Raw genomic sequence first — 18,321 nt, forward strand, 5'->3', positions numbered from 1 at the left:
TTGAGGACGCGTGCCTCGTTTAAACAGCCCGAAGCTCGAACGATGCGAATATAATTAGAGTCTAATCGTTCCGATTATCGTTCCTCTCGTCCCGAGGCGGAATCAGATTTGCTTTTCTACTTTATTAACCGAACCTCGTTATAACATACGGTTGCGTATTCGAGAATGGTCTGCGAAACACGAAGGGCGTTCCTCGGTTGTTAAACAATCTGTTTCGTATAATCGAGCGATCTTCGAACAATCACAGTAAGTTTCAGGTTCTTCAAGATTTATTTCGTGGCAACGTTATTTCTTTTATCTAAAACGCTGAAGGTCGTCGGATCTTTTTAACGAAGGGCGTGCCAGAACGGAGGGGTAGGGCAACAGAGGTAGACCGAGCGCGGCAGTGGCGTATACAAAATTAATTTCGGACATGAGATAAAATTAATTTAACGGCGGGTTACGCCTGCGAGCCCCCCGGAGGCTGTGTGCCGAAGTCCGGATCACAATGGCGAAATGGCCGGGCTGGTGGGCACTGCAAATTTCAACTACCACCACTATCGTCAACCCCACACCATCGTCGACGGGAACGCTATGCTCGAACCAAAACATAATTAGTCTGCATTGTTAATGCATCAATATTTGCACGCTGTCCTGCCTTCCCGCCGCTACGGCACGCGCTCTGCGTTTTCCAATATGCCCTGTACTTTGTTGCACCGATATTACGCGAATATCGCTGTTGATTCCCTCTATTGCTTCCTCCCTCATTCGCTTGAACGCCGCGAAATATTTCCCGTTTCCGTTCCCGTCGTGCAATTCGACGCGCTCCCGACGAGACTCGACTTGTTGTTCGGCTTCGCGATGTAAACTTGATGCACAAACCTTCCTAAATTAATCCCGGTTCTCCATTGGACGAGTGACGTGCCCCGAAACGTTTAATTTGCCAATGAATTTTGACTACCACGGCCGCTATTTGTCGGTAACAATGCTCGCCCCGTGGCGATAATTATGTTACTTTTTCGTAAAATCGTGCATTTTAACTTAGCAAGTTCGCCCTGGAAATCGATGCTTAAGCGTGTAACGGGAAATTGAAAATCAGTTGATCGACGAATAGAGAGGAAGCTTGACTGGACGCGACGTATCGAAACGATCGTTGTCGAGAGATTCTCAAGCATAGAAAACTAATATATAGTCGCGATTGTGTAAGTAGTCGGACGCGATAGAACGAGGGTGTTGCACGCGTGCGAAAAGGCCCAATGTACTATACCGGAGTTTCCCTACTCGAGCCAGTTCCGGTCGCTCGCGTGCCACAATTCTATCGTCCGCATCTGGATCTTCTGCTGCGTTTCGTCGATCTTGGCCCCGTAACCTCAATCTATGGAAAGACCTTCGCCACCGTTAAGTCACGCAAGACGCATCCTTAACCGTTCGAGTCCCAAGCAGCGCGATCATTTAAATTCATTTTCCGTGACACAACTATCAGAATTAATTTTTGTAGTTTTTCAGTGAAAAGCACTTTCACCCATATATGGTTAAGTCGAAAGGTATATCACCGCGGTGGGGCAGAGGGGTCAGGGACAAGCTGCAAAGTCTGTCGAAAGGAGGGCGTCACGTCGGCAGGAGGAGCCCGAAAGTAGAGGGTCTTCCGTTAGTTCATCGTCTTCCGGTGACTTCCGGTGGCCTCTAACGAGGGACAATGCTTCTGGTACACGGTGTGCACGCGGCGCACAACAATCGCGTCTCAAGTTCCTCGAGGCAGGAGGGCGGTGCTCCTGTGCTTCATAGAGAGGTAGTACGCACTCTCCTTTCCTCTCCTCTCGTTTCTTTCTTCTGCTCGACTACTTACGCCACATCAACGTGGCTCTCAATGGCACATTAGAGGGCAGCGCTTCGAAAGGCAGCCAAGGCGTGTGCGTACAACAACGCAGAGAACCAACTCGACTCGAACACAAATTATAGACTCTCGGGACGACCGTTGGAGGCGACTTCGCCCGACGTGGATTCACCAATCGCTATTTCGGGCACTCACGGACATACGTGCTCGTTGCTGAGTGTACGCAATTCCATTCACGGACACGCACGTCTTTCGATCCTTTTCACCTAGCGTATCGCGTTCGAATGATTATTTCTTTCCCCTCCCTCCTGGCCGCCTTTCTTTCGCTCGCGTCTTTGTCGAGAGACGCGCAAATCGCTTTGGGGTAGATCAAGAAGTCGACTAACACGGTCTCTTGGAAGGCCACTCGAGCAGCAGCCGATTGTTTGATCGCTAAGAGGACTGACTTCTTTCTTATTTCATCCTCCACGAGTTATTCTCAGCGTTAGCTACTACTTTCTGTTTCACCGACCGTTAACGGTCGACGGAATCGGATCGAGGAGCGGAGTCTTCGTTCCTCCTCGGACACGGGCCGCTTCGAGAGTCTCCGAAACGATTCTCCCATTTGTTAAGGTCACGACGCGAACTTATTTCGTATTCGTATACTTTGCACGCTCGAACGCGCCCGAGGCGAATTTCCGTTGGACGATCGTCGAGGGAGTTTTCAACGTTTCGTAATTTATCGATAATCGCGAAGAAACAATAGCGAGACCGAGACTTGGCCGCGTATCTTGTCGTTGCAGTTTGACAAGCGACAGGCGGTGACACGCTTGTAAAATTGCTTCTCCTATACAGTGAAAGTTGCCGGCAAGCACATAGGAGACAATTTTCGGGGGTGTGAAAAATATTAATAACTCCGGTGTTGCAGTAAGGGACGAAGGGCTTTCGAGTAAGGGATGGCATAGAGTCGGAGTTCGGGGAGGAGGCTCGGGAGGTGGTGGTGGTGGCTGGATCAGAGGTGGGGGTGGCAAGTGTTTCTGTCAGTTTAATAGGTTCGCACCTCCTCCCCTCTTTTGCCATCACCGACTCACCCCACATGCGCACACTTTGCCACCGACATTACGGCATCGTCACTCTACGTGTCAGAAGTTGCGCTAGACCTAGAACCTCTGCTTAGATCTGATAACCCTTTGATACTCCCGTTATTTATTACCCCTCCGCCATCGCCGTCATCGACGACGTACGTCGTACGTCCTACGTTGCCGAATCGATCAACCCCTTTCTCGGTCAGAACGCTCGCAGCCGAGAATAAACCCCTGTACGCAATTTTCAACGTAGCATTTTATTGGTCAGAGCCAGAACAGGCAATTACGCGGAGATTGGTTCATCCGAGATCTCCTATCTTGGAGAGCAATCTCAAGGCTATTAAATTTCTACGTAGAATGGCAGTTGTAATCAAACTGCGTATCTTTATGCGTTTATAGGAAACTTGAATGCGCAACTACGACGTACGTACAGAATGTATTCGTATAAAATAATATTAAAAGTAAAATTCTACAATAGCAGAATTTGAAAGCTTTAAAATGTGGATGCACAAGGCAGTGTTGCGAAAAACAGAATAAGAAAGTAAGTGATGTATTTCAGAGAGAATAAATTTAGAAAATAAATGGTGTAGGCGCATGTGATTTAAACTTTAACGAATCTCGTATCGTAGACATCTGTATTCCGTATTTTTCTTAGTTTGTCACGGGACAGCTTGTGTAAGGAGCACGCGATTTTACCTAAGGTACGAAGCAAAAGGTGATATCTACATTCACGGAAGGGTAGAAAGGAAGACATTTTTATGCCGGTGTAAATCAAGCTGTCCCCCTCCGTCCAAATATTGCGCAGACGACGCTCGCGTTGAATGAACGAAGGGTACCGGTGTTGCCAGCCATAAAGAATGATATTACTAGACGCGACACATGTCTTCCTACCTCCGAAACACTCTCGTTCGCACATTTTTGCGGCACGCAGAAAATGAAGATTTGTTTCGACGCCTTTAGTTCCCTGCTCGTTTCCGCGGTCGTTTCTCCGAATATTTGGCCGATGGATTTACGCGCTCTGCCGTGTTCGAAAAAATTTTAACGCGGGCTGATCGAATAACCGACAGCAAACTTTTTATATTCTCCTGGAATCGAACTTGTAACACGATGTAACGGAATTTTCACGCCACGGTCCGAGGATACGAATAACGAAACTGTAAGGACGAAACTGCAAGGTTTCGGTTACTTTCCGTTAGGCGAAAGCGCCGAAATCCTACTCCTCCAATTGACTTCGAAGTCGATCGGACAAACGGTTCGTACCGCGATGAATTGTGAAAAGTGGTTTGAAAAAAAAATTCAGACAAGCTCGTGACAGCTACTTTTCGAAGAGAAAGGTGACCGAGCCTGTCCAATAAAGACTTCGATGGCTGTTCCACTGACCCTGACTCTGCGTGGGGTCCTCTCCGTCTTCCATGCTCTCGGGAGTACATTTCGATCGAGGGTTCGCGCGATGGAACGAATTTCTTCGCACCCTGACATTTGACCTCTGGTTGCCAGCGATTTAGGTCCATTTCTTGTTCCGTCGTGGAAAAAAAGTTTGAAGTGCTCGAGTTACTCGTGGAAACTGTCAGATCACGCGTAGGAAAATTGTCAAAGACGTATAATACATTGCAAATGATAACATCAGTTTGCTTTCGCAAAGTTGGATTTAAATAAATGACGCTATTCCGCGAAGCTATTGGTATATTTATTTTCATAAGTGAACGAGATAATGACGGTTGGAAGTAAATAGAGAAAATAGCAGGCGATATAGATTTACGAATATAAAAACATGTTCGCCTAGTGATTTCGTTATCAACAAGTTCTGCTGTCGTGTAGATAATGTCTTAAAAGTCACAATGACTCTCGAGAAAAATTTATCTTATTACAGTAAGTGTCGTTAGCATTTTCACTTACGCTTTAAATTTGCTTGGCAGTGAATGGGTTAAAAATTCCTTAAAACAGGCGTTTCATAAATGTGTCGATCGAAGAAGAATTAAAAAAAATTTTCTTTGCGTTTATGAATCGTGGATGTTCGACGTTCGACTAGTAGCCCGTCTCGTTCGTTATCAGAGTCACGTTCTGTCGGTGGTCTCTCGCAATCAGAGTCAGTCAGCGACCACAGCGAGTTCCTCCACCAGTGTAACTTCGTCTCTTATCTCAGTCTCGTCCTCTTGCTCGCACTCTCGAGGGATGCTGTGGTGGACTGGTGGGGATCCGAATGCGATAGGGGTTGCTCCGCCCGTGGGCCAACCAGAGCTCTCGATGGAAACGGCTCCGCCACACCCCGTGGATCGTCCCTGGCTTCCCTCGGGAACCCTCGTTGTGCCATCCTCTTCTCAACAGATTTTGGATCCTCTAGTCTGCCAAGAGCCAGCTGACACGAAGCAGCGCTCTTCTGGTCATCCGCTTCTTATTTTTCCGTCGTGTCTTCCCCGAGCTGCACGACTCCGATTCTCGTTCTCCGTGTTGACGTTCTCTTCGGGATACCCCCCGCAATCACGGTCACCCCTCCCTCTCGCCCTCGCTATCCATCGAACAGTGTACGAAGAACGTTTTATCGCGCCTCGTAACGATCATGCGTATCGATCGATCGATCATGGACACGATTAATCTGGATTTTCTCGCGACTTTCGCATCCGTTGGATTGTGTTGACCTGTGAGACTTTGGTGACAGAGCATGTGCCGACAGTGATTTTACGTTCGCCCGAAGAAGAGGCGATTCTCCAAAGATCGGAAACTATTCCACCCGCTTATGAACGGTCTCGACCTGTCGCGGCCTATGGTCGACTACAAGATGAATGGTAAGTTGCAAACTCTTGCGCTCATTTTCGCGATTCGAAACGCGTATCCATAAAAAAGAAACGAAATTAAGCTCCTACGGACGAGGTGATCGAAAGTGATGCGTTTCGATAAAACGAAACTGTTTATGATTTGCTTGTGCGCTACAGGAAACAACAAGCAATTTATCGATACGAGCGATCGTCGTTGATAACAACATACATTCGTCGAGACGTAGTTTCGTTCGTTTTCCCATTTACCACTGTCCTTCGTTTCTTAAGGGTTAACCCTTTCAGACCTGAATTATTTTTTTCTCTCGTACCAACGTAATTTAATTTTCAGGGTTAACTTGGACTAGAATCAGTGTGAGAAAAATAAAAGAAAAAATGCTTATAGTGTAGTTTTCGTGGAAAACTGGCCTTTCTTCATGTGCGCAAATAAGGACATTCGCCTTAAACGATAGTGTCGGTAATTTTCAAATTGTGTATCCTCAATTGTGAACGCCAGGTTCGAAAGGGTTAGCAGACTTGACAGATGTTGGAGCCAATTTTATTATAAATAACCGCGGAAAGCATCGTATCTCCGGGTATCAACAAAAGGAAGTTCGACCGCAGCTCGTCCGGAAGCAAGCTGCAGAGATTCGTTCCTCTGTCTAATACGGTTTACCATCTACTGGCAATTCCACGACGAACTGATAGCGTTATCACCGCCGCAGGATAGTTCCTTACCGCAGGATCGGATCGCGGCTGTTCCTTCCAATTAGCCTGATCGTCGCGACGAGTCTCTCGATTCCAAAGCGGAATCGTTCTCGCTGAACGATACGCACTAATGGGCACCGAGGGCACGCACGTTTTCCATCAGGATCTCCGTATCACCAGGATGTCCTGTGCGGTCACAGCAACGCCGTTTACGCGCGCCTGAACACATTCCACGGTGCAATCGCTCTTCCGACACCCCGTTGCTCGCTCGCCAATTTGTTTAATTATCTTTTCCGGGATCCGTCGACGAATATCTTCGAGCGCCGGTAGTCGAACGTTTTTGCGCTCTCGAATAACTCGAATCCCAACGCGAACAACTCAATTAAAAATTGGTTTTCAAGTTTGTCTCAACCGTGAGACAATTAACGACGGATGCATCCTATCATAGATGAGAATCGTTCGGTTAGAATGGTCTAGACTCCTTCGTCTTTCCCTCTGAAGAGGACCTGTTGACTAAACACGTAACATTCTCGGTTCGAGGCAACTTTTTCGCAATGCCCAGTCGAGAAAGAGACGATTTTACGCGCAAAAATAAACCGAGAACGTAGGATAACATACTTCCACTAATGAGTCATACTTGAGGAAATCGATTGGCAATGTGTATGCAAAGTATACGTTCAATTTGCAAGGCATAAGTTCGTTGGTTTTGCCACGCGACGGTACTATGATATTATAACAATTAAAAGAGTAAATCTATTAAAAATATTGTATTCGCTGTTGTCACTTTATCTTTGCGCGTATAGTGTTTCCAGTTGTATCATTCGAAGAAGAAGAGTGGATTGTTGATTTGGCGATAAAGTAACCTGTAGAATTTCTAAACAAGATATTATTCTCTAACTATAAACGTAAAGTTGTGCGCTTTATTCGGAGGAACCTGTTTACTCGACGAACAAGGACCCGGTAAGGAAAGAAAGTGGTAGTCACAACGGTCTTCCCACGAATAATTTCGATTCTCCTAAGCAGCCCCACTTGAAGCCTAATCGCGCTGGGAGCCTCTCGAGTCGCTATCATCGAGGATAATATCGCTCATGGTTCAACAAGTACTCGTAGTTTTGTCAAGGGAGAAAGTAGCACTCGAGCACTCGTGTCCCACAGGAGTCAAAGACCCCTGACGTCGAGAGTTCCCCAAATATTGTTGTTGTATCGCGTATCGACTCTTTATTTGCGCGAGAAGCTCTGCGTTATCCTCTTAAACAATCCTAGAATCTCTTCTTTACGATCATCCGCGAGAACGAACGACGGGCCACGAAACCGTGTTTACTTTATCGACTAAACCGGATTTCTGTTAATCGAATCGGAAGAGCCGACGCGCGAAATCGAAATCGCATCTTTACGGTTATTTTTAAAGGATCCGACGAATTTCTTCGGCGACCAATGATATCGAGAGATATTATTCTTCGCGGTGCTGGACGCGCACGTCCCGATATCTATATTACCGTTTGTCTTCGAGCTTCGTGTCGATTAGCCCACCCCGCAGGATCACGGTTTCATTTTACGACTAGATCGCGCTAACACAAGTCGAGGGTTCCTTAAGCTTGGTGGCGTTTGCTTTCGGGTTATTCCATGCTAAAACGAACGCTCCTCGAGGTAACGTTTTGGATTCCACGGTGATCCGAGTTGAAGTTCTTAAGGATATTTGTTAAGGATACGATTAGAGGATACGGATTTCGTTTGATAAAGAAACGTGATTAACTTTCATAATAACTTTAATTTCTTCTAGAACGATACATGCGCTGCTTTCGTGATTTAGAATTGTGCTGACCGTTTAAAATTATCGACAAACAGGACACGATCCGAACGTCTAATCCGTCGAGGCATACGGTAATTTCTAACGCGGCACTTAAATTTAGATATTTCCGAAACAATATTTATTAGAATATCGTGCGCATACAGCTCTTCGAAAAATCGTGTTAATTTTTTAACCAGTTATCCATCTAGTATGATTATGAAGTTTTGTCGATCCGTGTGAGAAAAGAAAACGCAGATATTTATTAGAGAAGACTGATAACATTGAAATACTAATGTTATTCCGGGCTATAAAATCGCGTCCTAAAACATTTACTACCGGTGGATAAACATCCTCCGCAGGACTCGATCGTCATCGAAACGTATTCGAGGACTCGTCGCGGCGGATCGTAAAAGATCGACATCGCGAACGAAGCACCGAGCGAACAGCCGCCTTTGTGCCTTTCTCTCGGATACACCTGCGAGTTTGTCGGCAATTTCGCTCAGCCTAGCGGATTCACAGAGAGCTTACGCTGTTTGCAGAGGACCGTCGATCGTCGCAGGTCTCCGTGTCACTACGTAGACGCGCGTAGAATTCATAGTTTGTTTTTAGATAGCTGATACAACGAGCGGAGGATATCTTTCGATTCGAAGATAAGTCGGGTATTAGAAGGGCCCGTCGTATCCGGTCCGGAGTTATACAAATAAATCCAGATTCGAAGAACGGATAGCCTTACGGTTTCGAGGTACCACAAGGGAATTAGAAGCTGTGAATAGAATATTGTCCGGGAGATAAAAGGAAGATTGCTCGTAAACGACACTATAACCGGGCGCTTTGGAGCATTCGTCGAGATCGTCTTCAGAGGAGTTGGCGAGGCAGTTCGATTGGCTGTCGCGGTGAGATTTCCTTGCCTCTGTGCCCCTCAGTTCGTAGGTACCTCACTAACTCCTGAGCAATATACAGTACATTCATAGTGCATCGAAGGTAGGCGAACAGAGGAAAGGAGAGGATAAAATTCTCCAGGCTTATCGGGCGAAACAACCTCAACTCGGATGTTGCATCGCACACTAGACCGAGGAAACGACCAAAGGTCCGAGACGATAACGTTCTACGGTTGCCACTGATCCTTGCATGTGCCTGAGTTAACCCTTTGCTGTCCTATGGCGAATGAGACTCGACAGAGCTGCACTGAAATCAGAAAATCGGGACTGCAAAGGGTTAAAGTCAAGTTCTCGAGAGCCAATTTACCCTGTCTCTATAAAGCTCATCGTATAAGCCGCTCATTGGACAAATCGATCAACTTCGTAGAATAAAAAGATGAGAAATGCCATGTAAAAATGGAGTTAATTGATTTGTGCAGTGAACGGCTCATATGTACCTTCTCCGACACCTAACGTTGTCTAGCCCGGCGCAAAAAACGGCAAGGCTTTCGTCGTTGGTTGCAAGCATTTTTGGCTTTATCAAGATATTCGGCGATGTTTTTCAGCGCAAGTAGAGGGAAAACTTCGATTACAGGAAGAGCGGCTATTATTTCCAGGGAAACGATCAATCGATAGAGTTTCAAAATCATTCCACCCTCCTCTCTTTAGCCACAGTGACGGTTCTTTTGGGTCTCCGGAGTCCTCCGCGCAAATCTCCACGGGTAAATTGAATTTTCGTCGTGGACGTAATCTCCATTCCGTTTTCCCCGGCGCGAATGCATCCCGTCGCGCGAATGTGGGTGGCACGACCGTTCGACGATCGGTTGGAACGGAGCGGAACGTGGGCAGGCAATCGATGCCGAAACCTTTAACCTCGCTCCACATGCCGGCGTTCTTTGACCTTAGACGCGGCCCGATTTCTCGTTAAAACCAGCATCGTTTCTTTCTAAGTCGCCGGCGTTGCGTTCCAGGAAGCAGCGACGAAGGCGACTCGACGTCTGGCACGCTGGTCGCCGGTGGCACGGGAGTCGCCGAAAACGCGAAAATGGACGATCAGCATAGACCGCCGTCGGCCAGGGAGGAGGACAAGTCCCCGTGGGACTACAAGACCGAGGCGTACCGTGAGTGGCGGAATTGGAATTTTTCTTCTTTTACAGAAAATTACCGCTCGAAAGCCCCGTTCGCGAGCCGCGGCAGCTAATTGCGTAAATTAGAATACTGGGTCGACCGCGCGGCGCTTAATGTTACGAATTACGGTGTAAATTATCGCGAGACGTGGCGCTTAATTATCTGGATTAGAATAGTAGGTTATCGCGGCTGGGTCGCCACGAGTGGTTATCGAAAGGATTTCATTTTCTAAATTGCTATATAATCGCCGCTAACGTTGCGTTTAATCGTCATCCACCGAATCGTATCGCCGTTAGCTTCTTTTGGCGAACGGTGCAACGGCATTCTGTACCTGACAGCAGACGATTCAGCCGATAATCTTGTTTGATTCGCAGAGGACGCGTTGAAGCAAAAGGAGCAATCGAACCGCGAATGGGTGTCACCCGTGCCGGAAGTCGAGGTGGGAGGTTCGGCGGCCGGCGGTCCTCAAGTTCGTGCGCGGAAGGACATTCCAAGGGGTGCGAGGTTCGGGCCTTTCCTCGCGAAATGGGCGAGCGAGCCTTACAACCCCCGCTACGCGTGGGAGGTGAGTTGTATATTTCTTATACGATACGCGCGCGAGCTTACTGCTTCCGTCGTCGTCGTCGTCGTTGTCGCCGTTCCCCGGAATGTTTGAAGCGTGACGTAAGTAAACGAAACAACCTCCTCGAGGCGCCACACGGAGAAGAGCTACCGTCAACTCTTCCGTAACGAAATATTCCAGAAAAAATCCTACTCGACATACAAGTCGATACCATCGTACTATTACGCCGTAGAAAGGAGAGAAGGGATCCTCGAATCACTCAATGTTGGCTGAATACAGATTTATTTGAGAGTTCTAAGCGCTTACGGACACTTACAAGAATCTTTGTTGTGAATTTAATAGTACTTGGTTAAGGAGTCAACTGCCCGCGTTTCTATCGTTGGATCCTATATATACGTATTGTATTCTGGTAATCGGTGAGGATAGAATGACCTTAGCCCTTGGCAACGATGGATGAGGTGGAAGTTACGAAGTTATGAACAAGAAAGTGTAAGTCGCTGAGTAATCTGTATTGGACGGATTGACGAAAAGGCGTGTGAGTCGCGGTAAATAGAGGGTTGGTTGCAGTCCAGTATAACAGTACTTACTATCTTTGCTCCGTTTTGAAAACGGCGAATCGACGATTTCCCGCAAAACCAAGGATTTTAGTGAGATACGATCTCGTACGGGAAACCGTTTGAAAGATGATCGATCTGTTTATGGTTCGAGATCCACCGGAGGAATACTTTGCTCCGAACCAGTGTCGGTGGGCTTGCTATCCTCCTGCTATAATCCCTGGTATTATCCGGCAGATGCTGAAGATGGGAAAAGCAGTACGAGAGAGAAATCGAGAGAGGGATACGAACGGACAGAGTCGTTTTCTAGGTTCGACGGTAGACAGCTGGTCGGCTCGGTCGCGTCGAAGGTGTCATCCGTGTTGACGGATCTGTCAATTGGCTTACCTCGGACAGTTTTCTTTCGGTTTCTGCCTCTTTTCCCCGTTCCGATTCCGAAAATTCCGCCGAGAATCGTTTCGTCTCCGTTGACTCGTGTGTTCTCAAGTAGACCGTGAAATCGGTACGAGTCAAGATTGAAAAAATAGTCCGTGAAATCGATGTCAACTGTCATTCCAACTGTCTCTATTATCACGCCCTAGATTGGGCCTTTGCGATTATCTGAATTCAACTAGAGTCACATTGAAATTCTAGGTGGAACCTAATTGGATACGACTGGATTGATCCCAATTACATCAAGAGGACTCGGAACCGATCCCAATTAGAGTCCACAGAGTTTTCTACAAGAGTAAAAGTCACAAAATTCCGTCTGTTCGTTTACAAGCAACGTTTAGCGTGACTTTCTTCGCAAATCTATCATTTAATTTAGATAGATTTCTTTAATAGACATAAAACGTACGAATACTTATGGGACTGACTGTATATACATGTGTGAAGTTTAATCATGTATATATTTATAACGGAAAATTGATTTGGAAACATGAAGCTTATCATTTAAATTAGACAAATTACTTAAATGGATATAGAGGGTACGAGTACTTACGGGACTGACTCTAGATTAAAGCGAGCCTGCGATTTTTCAAATTTTTCTTCCGCTCGACGTCGTTTCAGGTCGGGTCATTCTTGTGCGAAAAACGTCGGTCGTTGCGAAACGAGATTACGGGCTTGGACTGAGTTGTTAACTAGCCGCGTACCGGTCCAGAGGGTGTGATAGATATGATAGCGGTAGCGTTATGTTACGTTAGCGCATGTCGCACTGACAAAATGTAAATGGCACCATCCATCTAACTGCCGACAAAAAGGTAGCCCGAGCCAACTGTCGGACCGGCGATTACAGGATCGATTAAAGCCAAACTACCCCTTCGTTTCGTCGGGCCGATCTATCAACCCCACGCGCGTAAACGTGCGAGCACACGAGCGGAGAAAACATCGCGACAGGAAATCTAGCCGTGAATTCTCGTCGTATATCGAGCGTTCTTTGAATCGAGGCGTAGATAACGAATGGTTGATCGAAAACGTATCGCTTTCGAGCGTCGATGGAGAATTCGCGAAAAAATTAACGTATTTCGTCGATCCGTAGAAAAAAAAATGTATATATTCCAAGCATAAAGAAGTTGGAAAAATGGGGTTGGAAACGTGAATTACATCCCAGTGGTGGTAAAGAAACGAACGGTTAACAGAAAGCGTGATCCTTTTCTGAAATTGGAGAAATCTAGGAGGGATCCCTTTCGATCGATTCGCACGCTATCCCCTAATCCTAATCCTTTTCTCACATTCTCAGGGAAAGAGGCGAGGCTCTCGCGCAACGGAACCAAAGGGGGAAACTGGAACGATCGAGGTTAAATTATCGATAAACCATTATCAGCGAAATCGTAAAGTTTCGTTGTAAATATCAAGCAGAGGAAGGTTGCCTAATTTCGTCCGCTGCCTAAATTGGACCGCGATGATAAATGGTTGAAAGTAGTACGATAACATCATTTATCGCACGTGTTTTCACCGTTCCTATGATATTACGCTCGACTTTCATGTACGGAAGTGCAAATGTTGATTTATTACGCGGTAAAATCTAATTTTGAGACGTTTGATGAAATATCAAGATCGTGTAGCTGGTAGGTTAACAATCCAGAAGGTAATACATTTATGGCGTAACGCGGTAGCGTTATAATATACTGACAAAAGAATTTTTAATCCAGATAAGGATTTTACGCTTACACTTTCAGAAAACTCCCAAACTGTACGAATACTAACTCTATAATATAATAGTTTATTTTAATACTGTTTTCCATAGCTACTTGGAAGGACGTCTTTTACTAATACTGTCTGAACACAACATAACAAAAAAGAAAACGGATAAACATGCGCAGTGAACTCACTCTCACCCGACAAAGTGATGGCGCGACGAGTACAAAAAATTCAAAATAAAAATAACATGACTATAATATTTATCATAATATCCAACAACTTCAATGAAGGTAACCTAAAGAAGACACCGTGGAATTAAGCGTACCGCGATTAGGATACGATCGAAAAGGGGGAAGAAATAAAACGTCTCTAAAACCGAAATTTACCCTCAAATTTCGTGGACAGTTACTCGTCGCGTACACACCTGAGCAGAAGCGAAGGGAAGCCTCGAGGTCGACGTATGGTAGGGTAGCATGAATCGAGGTATCGGTGCTACCCTACCTGCCGCGTCGGCCGAGCCTCGTTTTTCGGATCCTGGCGGAGGGGTGAGAAGTGGAAAACGGTGGATTCTCTCTTCCGGGTGCGTTTTGCTCGGTGACGCGTGTTCCGCAGAACTGCCGACTCGCGGCGTGCCTTCGTGGCGACTAAACCAATCCGAGGCTTAGCTCAGTCGTCTGTAAGACCCTTGCGTCGGGGGTACGGCTCCAATTTACCGAATGATCTCGAGAACCCGCCTTAAATGATCAATCCTGTGGCGTTTATTGTGTTGGATGTCTTTAGCTAGAGATGTTTCTGATCATACGTATTGCTAATACTTGTTGGATACATTTAAACAGAATTACAGGGAAATTAGTGGCCATCTTATGTGTCGTCTTTTGCTTTTAATTTTTCTAATAAAAAGTTTTGAAATTGTTAAACAATCTTTACATTAAAAGTAAAGTAATGGAACCCAGGTAGTGGAATAAACAATTTTAAAATATATTTAATGAAAATTGGTTACAAGATAACGCAGAAATTGAAAATTAAAACAGACTGAGCGCGCTTATAAACATATGTTACCACAGACCGTGTATGGCCGACTGACTAGTCAAATGGCCCGTTCACTGCACAAATCGATTAAATCCCCCGACATAAAAATATTCTTTCTTATTAATTTTGTATACTGTAAGATGAAAGCTACATCTGTATTTATACATTCTGCAATATTTATTTGAGTTTATATCGTAAAGGGAATTTTAAGAAACAACTCCCTTTCCTCGTTATATAATGCTAATATATATTATTTTTTATTGAACAAAAAGATATTTGCATACATTTTTATAGAGGATGCATTTCTATTTGGAAGGGGTGGAAGCGACGCGAGCGAAGCTGTACTCTTTTAACTCGTATTTAACATTTAACCCGGTTCTCGAGATACCTTTGCTCAATACGTTCATTTCCATATGGGACACGAGGGTTGTTCGCTTAGGCGTTCCGCAGAATCCACCCCGTCTGCGTCCGTCTGCCCCCTTTTCTCTCGTCGCTCGCTCATCGGCATATTGGAAGCATCGTCAATTTTTCCACGCGATCGCTGACGGCCCCTCTCTCGACGTCTCTCGACGCGAATACGAGCCGCCGGCTGGCTTTTCGAGCGGCCACGAGGGAGAGAAGGAAAAAAGAGCGGAAGATCGGTTGTTTTTCATATGGAAGCGAGCACACGCGCCTCGCTGATCGTGCGGACCACTTTTTCGACAAATCGGCTGGAAGGCTGCGCCATTAGCGGCGTATGTCGCTGACAAATCATATAAATGGCGACGCTCGACGAAGCGTGTCCTCGCGCGAACCGCACGAACCACCCCCGGTACTCGTAATGAGACAAGTCGAAGCCGCAAAGAGCGTGACCACAGCGCATTTCCAATACGCGTGACTTGATACGATGTTTCTTGAGAAATTCGCTTTCTGAATGCGCTTTGCTCGACACGTTTAGTGCTCGACGCTTCTTAGGCATTCCGAGTTAGTGGTAAATGTTTCAAGAAAGCTTCGATCAGCGAGGACCAACCGTTTATATCATAAATATACATAAAATCCGCAGTCTACTGATAACCTATAGCAATATCAATGACGGTTGGCAGCGCCATCAACCTGAAGTATCAAAGTAAATGCCTTGAAAGTCGTTTGCAGAAGAAAAAAATGTGGTCCATAGAAGATTAACGCGTTAATCGTCGTGAACGAGAGAATGTCAACGCACCCTTCTCGAATTCCCTGGCGACGATCTTCGTCGAAGCAACAATGTACTTTTCCTTACACGCCTACCACTTAAGCGTCGACACTACCTAGCCCGACAAAACTCTCGTGAAATGTAGGTGATGCCAGGGGGCAGTAGCCACGCATTGTAGATATTATTAAATTCTCGTTCGGGCTGGAAGTACGTATCCGAGACAATCGACGTGTCTGTCGTACGGAGCTTTACAACGCGGAACACCGGTGTCCATTGTTCGTGGACATTGTCCAGGTGAACTGGTCTTTAGGGCGTTGCTGGAGGTCAAGCCCCGGAAGTGATTCGACAATGAGCCACATTATGCCAAGTCCTCCTTGCCCCTTCCTTCTCCACCTTCTCTTCCTTCTCGATTCAACCGCGTCTTTATTAACTCGAGGCGTGCACGATAGTCGCGACGCGCACTTCCATCCGCTTCCATCCCTGCCTGTGGGCATTCTTGGACATGGCGATGAATCGACGATAGAAAAGTACGTTCCAAGGCGACGCGGTGACCTTCGGTTTCTCAAGGCGTAGGGTTACGCGGCCGGTGATTTTCACCGTTTGAATTTGAAATTGGAGAAAGAAGCGGCGTAGGGAAAGAGCGTTTCGCGGTCGGAACCAACAGAGGAGAATTGGCAGGAAACAAGTGACAATCAGTGACGCCGGGAATGTCCGGCATTGTGACGCTTGTCGTACGGTCAGACACGCCAGGACGTCAAAGAATCCCCTACCCATCTATGCGAATTCCGCCGGCGAAGGGGATGACTCAGTCTCGTAGCACCAGCTTTATGCACCCCTTGCACCCGGAAGTATAATTTTCTCTCAAAGCTCGCGCGAAACTGGGACACGAGGTGCGTGGACACAGAAAGTTTGATTTCCCCTCGTTCCAAGACTATTTCCGCGTTAAAACTCGACATCTAGACGAACGATATCTCGAAGAAACCCAGGAATGTCCCGAAATAATAGCGAGAAAGTCTGTCGCTCGGTATGCACCGAGATACGCGTACGTTATCCTTCGAAAGGACGAGAATGCAAGGGTCACTGGCTAACTAGCCCTTTTCTCGAGGATCGGGTTTTTGATTGACGGGTTTTGGCCAGGCTCGTTCGTCGCTGCACCTTCTCCTATTATGCTAATAAACCTTACGATACAGCTTTGTGCGTCCCGAATCGTTAACGCGTATATTTTGACATTTAAATTTACTACCAGCGAGTTCTGCGCTCTCCCCTCCATCTCGGTCAACCCTTGCCATTTTAGCGTCTCGCGGTGACTTGAAAAACTCAAAGAAAGTTCGGTGAGCCGCTAGGTTGTAACGTTTCCCCTAGACGCGATTGGTCCGCTTGTCTCCGCGGACCTACGGATTCCGCGTTCGCAAAGGTTATTCCGCGTACTTTATCGAAAGGATCTCGCGCGCGGTTCGACTGTAAGGTTTTAACTGGCCTTTCTTTCTGCCAAACCAGCTGTAAACCAGGCTCTTCTCGCTTCGCCACCCCATCGTACCCTCGGCTTCTCGTTTCTCTAGGGTGGCAACGGAGGGTGATAAATCTCGTCCGCTCGTTACCCCACTATCTGTCGATAATAGACATAACAGACACGTGTTGCCCGGTCGTCAGGCTGACCCGGCTGTCCCGTACAATGGAGACGCGTCGTCGGCATCATCGTCTTCAAAAGGCGTTCCTCTTTACGCCGCTGGTCCTTTCGTCCCTCGTCGCTCGAACCTATGACCCGCTACAATTTACTACCCTCGCGAAGCATCGATTGGAAACCTGACGAAAATTAAATTCTGCCACGAAATAATCCACGAAATCATTTTCAAAATAATAATCGCGTCCTATCGTCCAGCTTTTTACGGTCGTTAAGGAGAGAAATAGGTTTAGGACTATATTTTTGTTAGCGATATGTATGAATTGGTTTAAACTACTTACTGGTTAATCAACGATCCCAGCACCGTGTAGCAATCCTTTTCCTTCTTCATACCCTTTGTTTCGAGCTTGCAACTCTTTGAGCCTAAACCCATTTCCCTCCTTGAGTTACATCGACCCGCGTTGTATCACGAATCAACGCTCGAGACGCGGCCGTTGAGGTTGAAACATTGGGAGTTGATAACAAACACGGTGCCTTCCTGGTTTCTCATTGTCACCGTTCTCTGTTCTTCTCTCCCCTTCGTTCCACCGTCCTCCATCCCTCTGTCTCCGTTTCTGCTGTTTGGATAGCTCCATGGGGTTGATGGCGCTACAGACGCCGTGCCGGATAGGGCCCCTGCGTGCGTAGGAAGCCGTTCCTCGTCTTCGCCAGCATGAACTTAATTGAACTTGTTCGCCAACTCGTAACGAGAAGTCAAGCAAGTGCTCTCCCGGTTATAATTTACGGGAAACAATCGGCGCCTTTGATGTGCCGCCAATTGTCTCGGATCGGCGGGACTGTTACACCTCGGGGGTGTGGAGGAGCACGAGGAAGAGAAAGAGAAACAGAGAGCGCGACTAGGAGAACGGGGGACCTTTGCGCGATTATGGCTGCTCGAAGAGATTTCTAAATCTTTTCGCGAAACTGTATCTCGAGGGTGGAAATCTCGTCTTTAATGGAAGCTGAGTCAACCGTTGGTTGTGGTAGTAGGTAGTTTCTGTTTTCGAAAAGCTCCATTAACGGCCAGCCCTTCGGGTAACGTTGCGATAAACAAAATT

General features: G+C 46.6%; 1 protein-coding gene across 1 annotated transcript in view; it reads left to right on the forward strand.

Moving 5' to 3' along the window:
- The first annotated feature begins 5,553 nt into the window (after nucleotides 1-5,553).
- The window catches only part of LOC128891551 (histone-lysine N-methyltransferase PRDM16-like), a 34,354-nt gene continuing 21,586 nt past the window's right edge, over nucleotides 5,554-18,321 (forward strand). The window contains exons 1-3 of the mRNA XM_054151115.1: nucleotides 5,554-5,660; nucleotides 10,013-10,162; nucleotides 10,544-10,734. Of these exons, the coding sequence (XP_054007090.1) occupies nucleotides 5,612-5,660; nucleotides 10,013-10,162; nucleotides 10,544-10,734 (390 nt within the window). The 5' untranslated portion in view covers nucleotides 5,554-5,611. The remainder of the gene's footprint in view (nucleotides 5,661-10,012; nucleotides 10,163-10,543; nucleotides 10,735-18,321) is intronic.

This window comes from Hylaeus anthracinus, unplaced genomic scaffold (assembly GCF_026225885.1).
Source record: "Hylaeus anthracinus isolate JK02 unplaced genomic scaffold, UHH_iyHylAnth1.0_haploid 12002, whole genome shotgun sequence".
NCBI classification, from domain to species: Eukaryota; Metazoa; Arthropoda; class Insecta; order Hymenoptera; family Colletidae; genus Hylaeus; species Hylaeus anthracinus.